The sequence below is a fragment of the Glossina fuscipes genome, unplaced genomic scaffold, assembly GCF_014805625.2.
Source record: "Glossina fuscipes isolate IAEA_lab_2018 unplaced genomic scaffold, Yale_Gfus_2 87, whole genome shotgun sequence".
NCBI lineage: Eukaryota > Metazoa > Arthropoda > Insecta > Diptera > Glossinidae > Glossina > Glossina fuscipes.
The window spans coordinates 1,028,625-1,041,679 of record NW_023998441.1 but is presented as its reverse complement, the minus strand read 5'-3'; the positions used below and the strand labels follow the sequence as shown (position 1 = coordinate 1,041,679).

Genomic DNA, 13,055 nt, shown 5'->3' with positions numbered 1-13,055 from the left:
TACGATTCCCTTTCAAAGTGCAATTTTGATGTTTTTGTCGAAACGTGCGCAGACGCAGAAAGAAATCGCATCAATATTAACTTTAATTTCTATTTTTATGATTACTTGAAGGAATTCAACATGTACGGCTTACAAGAATCACAAGTCGTCAGCAGGAGCAGAGCCAAACTGCTTTTCAGCTCTGCTGCCAATGCCAACAATTTTGTTACGAATAATGAATTTACTAAAAAGAATTTAAAGGCGTACATACCGAGGTCTTTCACTGAAAGATTTGGAGTCATTCGAAAAATCCCATGCACATACAATGTCGATGATATAATTAAAAACGCCGTATCCGATATTCCGATGAAGTCCGCTGTCCGTTTTCAAAGAAGAAATCCCAACAACAAAGATGGGTGGGTTCCCACAACCAGCATCAAAATTGGCTTTAAAGGGAGAGATCTCCCTAAGTCAATAAAATTTAATTATTGTTATCTGTCGGTTGATTACTTTGTACCCACTTTAAAGCAGTGCTTTAAGTGCGGTAGCTACGGTCACGTGTCAAAATTCTACAATTCTAAAGAGAGCAGGTGCCTTAACTGTGGGAAGTCTCCGAAGTGTGTGACCTGTGAGACGATGAAGTGCTTGTCCTGTGGTTCAGGTGAGCACAATACTTTCAATAAGTGTTGCCCTAACAGGGAACTTGAATCAAATATCAACAGGATCATGGCAATTAAAAATCTCTCGTATAAAGAGGTAAAAGAGAATTTTTCCGCAAATTATTTCGAATGTCTCGACGACATCACCTATGACGACAATTTCCCTCCACTAGGGAACACGTCTGCAATTTCGACCACGGATGGTAATCAAAACGCCAACAAAATTTTAACGAAAAATCAATATAATGCTGTCGTCAAAAGGACATCGGTTCCTTCCAAAACTCCTCCCAGTTTAGCCACCAAGTCTTCTCTCAATGCACCCACCAAGCCGTCTGGAACAAAGCCTTCGACGTCCGATAATTGCAAACAACTATTTGCGGTCCTCAGAACTTGAAAGATTAATGCTCGCGATTCAAGAAAGTATCCGTACGGTGATCCCTCATAATCTTATTAAAGAATTTAAAGAAAAAATGACTGTCTGTGGCATTTCTTGCCTCGTTCAAGCACCCAGTACTACGAGGAAATCCGCTGGGGCTCTTTCTCAAGTTTCAACACGATATCCTTTTTACAATATAATATTCAAAATGCCCGACGTAACCTATCGTTTTTGGATTTTCTTAAACTCAAACAAGGTTGATTTCTGCTTGTTAAGTGAAGTTTTTCTGAAAGATGAAAATTGTTTTGCAATTCAAACCCTTTTCTGTATCCTCTTTTAATTCCTGGGAAATCAAAATTCTTTATAGACTCATGAGTGGTCACACTTATGATAAAGTTTATTTAAAAGTAATTCGTGCTATACCATGTGATGTTTGCGAGGTTTGCAATATTGTTGAGTCTGCTGAGCATCTAATCCTCAGATGTCAAAGGCTTGATGGCATTAGCGATTCCTTCAGCATCTTCAAGTTATACGGCTGTCTCCTCGATCTCTTTGCATCAAAAAATGTACGTCATCTCAGGGAACTAACTTACTTTTTTTTCCTCTTCTTTCCTTTTTTTTTTTATTTTGTTTTGCGTTCAATCATCTTCTATTATCATAGCATTCCTTTTCGTTTTCAGCCGAGGTTTGCAGCACTGTTTGACTTTCAAGAACTCAACAAGCACAATTACACACACACACACAATCACACTTTACATGCTGGTTTCAGTTATTACGGCGGCCCTTTTTTTGTTACGTTTTGTACATAATTGGGACCAAAAATTACGACAGTTTCTTATCTGGACATATAAGCCACAAATCTATTGGCTTAGTCCATCTCCATTCAACATACCGAAGAAAAAAAAAAAAAAAAAAAAGGAAAGATTTTTCGTATAATATATGTTGTAAAGGAACGTAACGTTTATCTCTATGAGCGTATGAAGGTAAAAATATATATATATATATAGTATATTGACTCTTATCCCCAAGAATACGTAAGCAAATATAGTATTATATCTTTATAATGAAAAAGCAGTAGAGGCCTTCAACAAGCCTGCCATATTTAAAAGGAATTGTTTTACGAAGAAATCTCCAAACACGACACATTAGAGGAAAATGGCATTATACTTCAAACTCACAATTTAAGACGAAAGCTAGAATTATTTACGCAGTAATTTGTACATGTCAAAGAAAAAATCTCAAAAAGAAAATATAAACTAATTTTTAGAAACTGAAAATTTGTGAAGAGTCTTTTTATACTCTCATATAATGCGTTAATATATGCGATAAAGAGAAAGATGCAAAAAGACAACACTAATCATGAAAATTCGGTTTTGGGAAAGGCACTGCAAAATGTCGCGAACTATAGCGTGAGACCCACATTGAGTGAGGGTTTTAAAACACAGTATTTTAAGTAAGTATTAACAAGTAAGATTGTTCACGATGGATTGCAAAGGAAAGTATCCAATAAGGACGATCCCATCCAATGGGCAATACAGGCAATACTGTCAATGCAACTGTTAAGGAGCGGCTTTTAATACCACGCTATAACTGTGTGGTTCAGGCAATGACAGGCCAAGAAATGGGAGCTGGTTGGCATTACTTTGCCAAAGCTTATTGAGATGTAGAATCTGACTGGCAAATGTCGATTGTCTGTTCTAAAATTTTTTTTTTTTGTGATTATACCGTTTTCGGAGCATATTTGTATTGACGCTTTCTATACACACAAAGGATCCTAAAGTCTATGTTGTTGCTTTAAACAAATATTTTTACTTTCGCATATAATATGAATGGAAACCATTATTTAATTAAAAAACAGATGTATGTTTGCGTCGGAGAAAGGAAAAATATAAAATGAACTAAGATTATTGGCTCAAGGGCCGAAGGAGACCTTAAATAGGCCAAGGTAAATAATAACCCAGGGCTTAGGATATGCCCGTTCGATAAAGTAGGTTTCGCGCCCCGTCTATTTATATCAGGGTAAAGTACATTTGTTGTAGGTGTAATCGTTTCTGGATCGCCTGTGGGACAAAATTCAAAACACCCCACATCTCCTGAACTAGCTACCACAGCGCGTACAACAGTCATAATATAATAGTGTTCATAGACGATGTTTGGAAAGACTGAGAACACTTCGCAGACGTCAACTTTGTTACACAAAAGGTAGACGTAGATCGTTACGTTACCAAATGAGGACTTCCAGACATACGTGTTATGAATTACAGCTACTTAAATAATTAAATACGGGCTAGAAGGATAGAGTAGTGTTTTCTTGTATTATTACTATTGCGCATCTTTTGTAGTAGTTTTAGCGTAAAGTTTAAATTTTGTTTCCTTTTTAACCTTCTTCTAGTTGTTGGTTGGAATATGTTTTTGTAATCAATTTGAAATAAATAAATAAATAAGCTAGGTTACAAAAATGTATTAAAAATAAATAAGTTAACTAAGATTGATTCTACTAAAATTAAATACGTGTATTAAACATATTGCAAACCAAATTCCGGACATTTGTAAAATCCAAGCTTCTTTCTTTTGGTTCTCTACGTCCAGAAACAATTCGATGCGCTGCAATATGAAAAGAATTTGCGATTTGGCTTCCTGTTCTAAATACCATAACAGATTATTTCACGAAGAAAACGACGAATGTAGGTTCAATGGTAGCGCCAATAGTGTTAGTGACGACAATAATAGAGGTAAAAATGTATTCACAAAGGTTGTAAAGAACGATAAAACTTTATTAAAGTTCATACCAGTGTATATAAAAGGTTCAAAAGCACATTGCAATATTATGTTATGTTATGTTATGGCATTTGTTGCTGAAAGCTCAAAACTATCGTTAATTGAAGGAAGTATAGCGGATCATGTCAGCTCGCGTAGCTCTGTTGATGAGCTATGGCTTAGGTAGATTGGAGATGGGACATCTAAAGAGAAATCGGAACTTCCAAATATAGAAATAAGCGCATCTAAATAAAGAACGTGCGAACTACTTCAATAAAAGCTTACATACACCGCCGCAAAAGGTAGAACTAAATAAGTTTAAAGGTAAACTTTCTGCATAGAACAATGCTAAAGTGTATGACCATACCAATGCAGGGTCGCAAATTCTAATCGGAACACCTCATATAAGATTAATACGGAAAAGTCCATAACTTACACCACAGTTTCTCTGTCCACTATAAAAATTTGGGCTTCACTCTATTTGCCAAATATATAAAAATTGGTATCTGATCATTTTACAGGGGAGAATTTTGGCATAAAACTTTCAGAGCCCGCTCAATCTGAGAGTGATATCAGAGCTGAAAAAATACTGAAACGAACGAATTGTTATCATAATAATCATTAATTACGTTTACATTGCCTTTGTTACTGGAAAAACTAAATGTGGCCTTTGAAAACATTATCTAGTCCTAGTTTTGAATTATGTGCCGTTGCATTGAAAGTGCGCTTGTGTGAATAAAGAAATCACGACACGAAGCCTTCAAAAATAATGTTGTCAGATTTCAAAAACATTAGTAGTTGAGTAATTTGCGATAGTAGATTATGCAAACGATTTCTTTCAAATTGAATAGCTGAAATCCTCGAAGCTTCCACTGCTTCTCAATGTAGTGTTAAATTATCGGCAGCTATAACAATCAAGCAAACATTTAGGAAACTATGGGTGCTTGAATACCTTCTTGGTTTACCTGCCGAACGGAAGGGTACCAACTTGCCAAACAAATACGAGATGTACCGTGCCATGATTGATTACAGACTAATGTATACAAGTCTCAGTACTATATTTTATGTACAAGCATTTACGTATACCTTTCGTTGTTTTGTTTACAACGAAAGACAAAGATGTGTTTTAATTGGACTTGTATGAATTAGTTTTGTAAATTTAATTTCTACGTAATAACACTTTTATCTTTCGTTGCCGATTTGTAATTTTGTTGGCACCGTTCCCACCGTCGTATGTGCCCTGCCACAGCGTCTGCTTAGAAACCATTTTAAGTAAGTTAAGGCCGCAAGACATGTACGCTCACAAAATGTACACCATATGATTCCGTTTTGTTTTTATAGACACGTCAGTGTATGTGTTGCGTTTTGATTGCCAAAAACAACGCATGCATAAACTTTAAAAGGCAAAAACTCGCCTTAACGCACAATGCAACGCAAACTATATGTTCACTACATTCAAATAAAAACGATCAACATTATTTTGACAGTTTGTAAGCACGCACGGGCATAACGCAAGCATTCAGCGGTTAACATTTGTGAAGAGGAAAAAAAAACAAGTAGATGAGAACTTTCCTTTTCTTCTTGGCTCTGAAAAAAAAAATTGTTTGAAGGGGAAAGAATAATTTCATTTTTGATTAGGTCGAAATTGGAACTGGAAGAAAAATGAACAAATTTCATTTTTTGGTTAACAATAAAATCGAATAAGAAGAATAACAAGTAAGAAAGTTACATTCGGCGGCCGCCGAATCTCGCATATCCACCACTATATTTCCTGCATTCTACTGTCCAAGTTCTTTTATTTGACACCCATATCGCTAGTGAATCGCGGTGTCCACCATACTCAATTTAAAATTAACCATATTTACGACGACAATATATTTTCATTTAGGGAGTGTACGATATAGTTTTAAACATTCGGTCTTGTTTGACTTATGATAAATAAGCATTAAACTTCAGGAATATTAAAAAAACAAAATTTAAACACTCTGTGCCGGCAAGGGTTATGTTTTTCATATTTGCATATAAGGAGTTAGAGAGCTTCGTTAAGTAAATTTGGACAATTTCAGCCTTTTAATTTTTATAATTTCCGAGTAACGAGCAAAAATCCAAAAATTTTTTGTTAAAAAAACAAAATTGCGTTCAGTTTACACTTCACTGTGCACTTCTGCTCTGACCAATTTGGTCCATTTTCAATGCATGCAGAAACTTCTAATGTTTCCACTAAATTTGAAGGCTATATCTTCACTTTTGCAAAGTGCCAACAACAGACACCACACAGAAACATAAACGGACAGACATGGCTGAATCAACGCAGAATTTCACACTGATTAAGAATGTACATACTTTGAAGCTTTCTTCTGGATGTTACATACATTATGGAAAAAAACAAAAAGAGTATACCCCCATGTTACAGTGCGGGTGTGAAAACAACTTGAGCGGAAGAAAATCAAATAATGCTGTGACTGAAAATTGCAAACAAGCTTGGATAGCTTGTTGGTCTTCAGTCAGGGCTAACGAAATAATAAATCTACCCAATAATTTTAACATAACTATAATATTAAGCAAAAAGAAAAAAAGGGAAAAATCTTCAATTGCTATTAGTGCCGGTATCAATTTCGGATATTCCAGGTCTGTTTCACAATCGAATCACAGAAATTAGAACATCAGCAAAAGAAATGTTTTCTGCTTCAAATTGCTGCCTAGAAACTTCATATAAAAATTTTGTTAATTGTGGTTTACTTTTATAATTTAATGAAAAATTAGTTTTTGTATAATACAGCACAAACGAAGAAACCGATCTCGACTGCGTGATGTAAGAGCTTTTTCTGGATTTATTCTAGGATACACTGTACATAAGCGAAAATTGTTCATAATTAGCTAAGTAATCTCATATCATTCCAACAAATCAGAAAACTTAAACGCATGAGGAACTAGAAACAAAAAAATTCTGGTATTCTTTTAGTTCAGCACTGATTATATATAGCGTTAACTGGGCTTCACTTCCGAGTTTCGACTTTTTTTTGCTGTATGTATGCACAAGAGGCACGAGAAACGTTCTCTCGAAACTGCCAAATAAGGTGTAACTTTTATTGATTGTTCTGAGTATTAATTATTTAGAGCTGGGGGGTAATTATGTATCTGAAAGTCAGCTTATGTTTTCGTATTTCAACTGGTTTAGCACCGCATTCATCATAACGTTCAGCATTGGTTGATGACTATCGGCCTTTTTGGATCACGCACACTTCTTCCATACTTGTCAAGTTACGGGAAAGCGAAAGAGCTCAAGTTTGGCGTTGGTATTGATTATTTCAAGTTAGTTTTGGTTGTGCGGAGTTATAATAGAATACACCTGTAAATTGAAAACAAATATTCCCAACAAAATTGTTTACTTGCGAACAACCCAACCAACACAAAAAATCAACTAACAAAAACAAATTTTATTCACCAAAAAAGTTAGCCGCAAAGCAAAAATTACATAAAAGAAATATTTTTGAGTAGACATATTGGTCGCATTCCTTAACCTGTAAGTTGATTTAACCTGAAACAAAAAAAAATTGAATTTGTGAAGCGTAAGTAATATATTATTAAATATAAATAAATAATAGTTTAGTGTTAATCAATACACATACATGTACATCTACTGCACTGGGCCTTCTAAACGCATAAAAACCGATTAAAAGCAACCAGAAAATTGCACGTTAGAAGTATACGCACGGTGGTATTTTGCTGGTAGAAAGAAATGCATCACTAGCGAAAAAGTTGACTGGAGCGCCAAACTTCTGTACTCCTTTAATACCCTCAACTGTTGACAGTAATTTGCTAACTTTGCAATTTTTTTCAATTTCTTCAAAGATATTTTGTTATAGTTCATCTTTTTTTTTGTTCGATATTTATGGTCCGCCTAAATCTTAAGCAGAAAATAATACAATAATTGAAAATGGAATATTGGAATGGAAATTTTAATTAACTTACTTTGACTGCTGTTTTGTTGGGGAAACTCATTGAACTTTATTTACAGCTTATACCCTCCCACAGTTTGCTTAGCATTTAGTTTGATCCCATCATGGAATGCCACATAATAAACTGCAGTAGTTCACTCATTGCAGCTGTCTTTCAATCGCCACCATTGAATATTCAAAAAATGGTTATTGTAAACGAATTATACTATATACTTGCATTTGTCCCACTAGTTATTCTTAATATGTAATTTAAAATCGTCTATGCAAAGAATTACCTAAGAAAATATATTAAGAGAATTTTTATAATTCCGTGCCGCAGAATCCATTTTTGTTTTATGGCAGCGATTCAGAATATATAATAATTATATGCTTCTATATATTATTTGCCTTTATTAAATATTGACAATGACAGCAATAAATTTGTTGTTTTAATACACATTTATTATGTATATTTATCAGTTAATTATTATAACTAACTGAACCAAATACTGTAGCAACTTAAGCACAGCTCAACAATTTTTTTTATTGAACTAGAACGTAAAAAAGTGCTGAAGCCATAGTAAAATGTCAATAGTGTTGCAATTAATCTTTTCTTCTAAATCCTCATTTTAATTGTAGTCATCATTTGATTTTCATTTTGCAAATTTTTAGATGTGGCCACTGGCACGTAAATAACAATGTATATAATTTGATAGGAGAATCGCTACCTTCTTTGCGGTGGCGAAGTAAATGTACCGCATGCATGTATTGTTTTAAAAGGTAATACAATTGTTAACAGTTTAAAAGTGCACTAAAAACCGCTTTACACCCCTTTTTCTGGTAGTTAATTGACTAATTTTCAAAACAAATTTTTTCTTTGTTTTTCAATTTGTCATATTTCCTATAATTATTATTGGTTTGTTTGTTTATTTAGCAAAGAAAAGAATCAGCTTCTCGGAATTTGACAGCCACAATTAAGTACAAAAAATCTTCCTTTTTTTCTGCATTTCATTTATTTATGACACGAAAGTGTTACGCAGTCGGGATAGAAACGTTTACCATTTATCGGCTTGGTCGCGAACGAAAGTTAACTTTCAAATACGTGGTCGCCTCTTGCGTTTATAAAAGAAAAAAGATATAAATTGAAAACTAAATAAATTTTAAACAAAATTGTTTACTTAAAAACAGCTGAAGTAAACAACAAATTTTAAATTTGTGAAAGATAAATAAACGAATTCTTTTTTTTCACTTTTTAGTCCAATTGTCTAATTAAAATTCTTAATTTGCCAAAGTTTGTAATTAACTGTGTATTATCAATACCCTTTTCCGCTATCATCGATAAAGCGCAAAGGATTAAGCAATAATAAAAACTCATCTTTCTACTGAACATATAGGTCTTATCAAGAACAGATATAATCCATTTTTCTAAACAAAACGAAAAAATGGTAAGTAAAATGTTATTATAGCGATTGTTTTTTGAGTTTACTTTATGAACAAATTAAATTACATGATCCTCGTTGCTAATTTGATTGAAGAATAAAAACTACAAACAAACTAAATTAAAGAGAGAACATGTATCCAACAATATATAGTGAGGTAATACGTTTCCAAACCATACACTTGCAGCGGATATGTGAGTTTTTCAAAATTTTTTTTCAATTGATACAACTATGCACTTATTGCTGCTCTGCATATTATTATTAAACTAAGAATATCCTTATTTTCGAATGAACCCCGCCCAGTATAGTTGCAAATAACAACAAATTGACCAAATGAAAATTAAAAGTTTTGTTTATTACATTGTTTATATTAGTTTGTTTTAACAACTCAAGTGTTAAACGTAAAATCCTTACGGCAACTCTTAAATACTTATGGAAAGTAGGCCTTGTTCGATCCTCTCATAACTTTGGATATATTTAATCGATTTGTAGGAAAAGAAATTAAGTTATAAAAAATTAATTGATTGATTTTCTTTAAGTAACGACTATGTTTTAAAATTATTATTAGTAAATTACACGTTTGTGTATTCGTCAAAAATTATAAATAATTAGAAAATAATATGTAATAAATTACACTTTGCACACTTTGATTAATTGTAATGACTTTTAGTATAATTAGAAGGGGAAAAACATATTTTAATATATTTATACAGATTAGAAACCAGTAGAATATAAAAGATAAATTTAAACAAAAAGTTTTAAACTATTTTTGTATAACATATTGAACTGGCGATTGTTATTAGTCTTCTAAAATGTAAGATTCGAAAGAGTTTCGTCCTTTAGTATTCCAATATAATTACTGAAGTCCAAATACGAAATTTACTCAACGTCTTCAATATTAAAAAAAAATTGATATATTAAATGTTAAGGCTAGTGTTACTGCTTTTGTTGGTGCCAATAGCAACTTCCTTAATTGTTTACTTTCAATTGTTTGTAACCATAGTTTTACGCGTAAATATAATATTCACATTTTTGCAATGTAAATGGGAATTGAACGAAATGTTAAAGTTCGTCGTTGGTTGAATAAACCTTGCACTGTTGTCGTTTTAAAGTCTAAACGGTTCTCGTTTTTCAACCGGTGTAGTTCCCCGTGATGTTCTTCGCATATTTGAGCTAACAGATGGATCTCCTGAATTTTTCCTAGGTGTTTGCAAACCCGACGGTGTGGAAGTCCCACTTCGCCTAAGTAAACAATAAAAATACTTAAATAAATTTTAAACTAATTTGAAAAAATCATAAAAAAGGCTAAATTTTAAATTAAAAAATAAAAGTCTTAAATAAGCCAAGATCTGTAAGTTTTGGCAGATAATATTTCGCATAATATGCTTGTTAATAAAGGCAAAGGTCGACAACCTAATTTAAAGCAGGGGAAACACTTGAAATGATAACGTAGCAAGGTTCTACATGGATGATAAATTTATAATTGCTTTTGTGAAACATAAATTTCCATGTGTTTCTAGTCACCACTGTGGATTGTTTTAGCGAAACTCTTTTTTTCATTTCTCTAAAAGTTGCATGTGTATCGGCACGATATTCTGAGCCGTCTATGCCTGTTATCGAAGTTGTCGAAAAAGTAATATGGAGGCGAAAATAAGTTGACATTTTTTTGAATTCAGTTTTGTTATCTAAAGTAAACCTCGTCTAGAAAATGACATTATCTAGACATAAACATGCCCAAAAATAAATAGATTTCAATATCTAAATCACGAAATTAATGGTAAATTACAAAATGTTATTTATCTATATACGCAAAATAGATTCATATTATTTATATATATTTTATTTTCTACAAACGCTCTCCTGTTTTGCCTTTACCTTTCACTTTCCATACGATGTAAAAATTACATATTTTGTATGGTTAATGTCATATTGAACTGTTTTGTTTTTCGCTAGCGTATTGTGAGCCTTGCGTACATAAAAAATAATCCGCCCACAAAATGGAATTCAAATTGATACCTTTTATTTTGATTCCCGAGAGCATACAGCAACTGATACCTCCTACACTTCGGACCGAACCATGACGATACAAGTAATCGTCCTATACGAAATGTTGTTTATATTTATATCATTTTAGTAGTTTTTATTCTATATATCAAAATTTTTCGAACTGATGCTTTGAAAAAAGTTTAATTTGGCAACTTTTAACGAACTATCATAGCGAAAGGAACCGACGCAATGCTAAGAGTAAGCAAATTAGGTAATATTCATTTTAAAAACATCAATGTCTATGGGTTCCTAACAACCAGTAAGTGCCGAAAAGTGAAAGAACTCACAAAATTCTACGGTAGAACGTATATCGTTCAGGCGAAGTGCGAAATTAATTTACAACTGTGTTCAGATAGTTATACCGCCCTCTCCTGTTGTCTTTGAACTTTGTTTCTATATGCACAATATGTGCGTTGTTTTCTCATTAATGAATTACATAAAAATTAAATAAGGTTTTATTAAGTGAACTAAAAAGGGGAAAACAAATTTTATCCCAGCCATTTTTTGTGACTTTACATGAAACTTTCGGGTGCTTAAGATTTTAAAATGTAAGATGTAGTTGAGATGTGCAAATATCTCTTCTAGTTGATTCAAACGGAATCTCAATTTTGTGGTATTCTTTTTGAAAATATCGTCTTCTAATTGGCCGTTCATGTTGTTGATTACTGCGTATGAACGTACGTTTGACTTGCGGGCTCATGTCAAAATGTACGTTTTTATGGGTTTTATTTTAAATGCGCAGTTTTGGCGTAGCAAGGACAAGTATTTTTATAGAATTTTACTTTTTTCAGACAAATAAGCTATTGATTTCGTGAAGATGTTCGATTTAATCTTCCAATAGCTCCAATTATTGACGGTAAAATTATTCTAACGATTGAGATTTTATAGCCAGTTTGACAATAAATGAGAAATTAACATTAAAGGAACTAAGTCCTGTCAAGTTAAATGCGCCCTTGGTTTGTGTATGTCATAAATTTTTGACCAATTTATGTCACAGTCATGAAATGCAGTCATTTCAATTCTTTTTTCTTTTGTTATTCAAAAAATAGCCTATTCGAAAAATATCAACTTTCTACACTTTACAATGCCTCATCCGATGTTACTAATAAACACTATGGGCTCTAAGTCTAGAAGTAACACAAAAAGTTGAATATAATTAGATAAAGTATTAGATCTAAAAAGTAAACAATTGACTGTTACAATTAATGTTTTGGAAAGAAAACCTTATAAACTTTTACGTTCCGACGCAGTTGTTTCCCCATTTTATATATTGTCAAAGCCAAGAATGGTTTATGACTTTAACATTGTAAATTATTTTGCTGTGTTCTGTTAAACTCTGAACCTTGTAGCCGCGATCATACTAATAAACACTTGAATAAATAGTTTTCAAAACCTAAGTTATGACCTTTACGTGCGATATGCGAAATACGTTTTAATAAAGCGCTGATGTTGTTAGAGAAATTGAAGAGTTGCGTTAATTTAAATATTTCAAAGTTTTTATTGATTTCATCAAAAAAAAAGTTAGGAAATAAATAAAAACAAAGCGGTTGCTTGTAAAATATTGTAAAAAACAAAAACTTTGGTAACAGAAACGTATGAACAATTTGATTGCACCTTAATTTCTATACATTTGCGTATAATCATATACATCTTATGATATATGTATATATAAAAGCACATGGATGTATTTATAAATGTATATAAAAGTAGATTTTACCCAAAGTTGTAGTTAGCACTACTTAAAGCAGAACATGTCGGAGAGGAATTTTCACTTAAAGATATTTTGATAGGTATCCTCGAGGTGCGGATGCTTGATATGTTAAAATAAATAAATATTACAGAAGAAATCTTATTATTAAGT

General features: G+C 32.6%; 1 protein-coding gene and 2 long non-coding RNA genes across 50 annotated transcripts in view; all 3 read right to left on the bottom strand.

Annotated features, from left to right (window-relative positions):
- Nucleotides 1–2,021: 2,021 nt before the first annotated feature.
- LOC119638295 lies at nt 2,022–5,073 on the bottom strand. The gene is made up of 3 exons (XR_005247414.1): nt 4,737–5,073; nt 4,139–4,676; nt 2,022–4,079 (listed from the first exon to the last, which is right to left on the bottom strand). It is a non-coding gene; the product is annotated as an uncharacterized LOC119638295 (long non-coding RNA).
- Nucleotides 5,074–6,636: 1,563 nt separating this feature from the next.
- On the bottom strand, nt 6,637–8,886 carry LOC119638307. Of its 2 annotated transcripts, XR_005247417.1 has the most exons (5): nt 8,438–8,886; nt 7,744–8,005; nt 7,401–7,678; nt 7,217–7,309; nt 6,637–7,120 (listed from the first exon to the last, which is right to left on the bottom strand). It is a non-coding gene; the product is annotated as an uncharacterized LOC119638307 (long non-coding RNA). The 2 variants fall into 2 exon arrangements; XR_005247416.1 differs by lacking the exon at nt 8,438–8,886 and having other exon boundaries at nt 7,744–8,077.
- A 1,017-nt stretch (nt 8,887–9,903) lies between these two features.
- The window catches only part of LOC119638285 (microtubule-actin cross-linking factor 1), a 70,764-nt gene continuing 67,612 nt past the window's right edge, over nt 9,904–13,055 (bottom strand). For 33 of the 47 annotated variants that reach the window (XM_038034991.1, XM_038034995.1, XM_038034994.1 and 30 more), the window contains 2 exons: nt 12,912–13,004; nt 9,904–10,390 (listed from right to left, as the gene is read on the bottom strand). In XM_038034991.1, coding sequence (XP_037890919.1) covers nt 10,255–10,390; nt 12,912–13,004 — 229 coding nt within the window. In that variant the 3' untranslated portion in view covers nt 9,904–10,254. The remainder of the gene's footprint in view (nt 10,391–12,911; nt 13,005–13,055) is intronic. The other 14 variants (XM_038035012.1, XM_038035013.1, XM_038035018.1 and 11 more) reach the window with 1 other exon arrangement.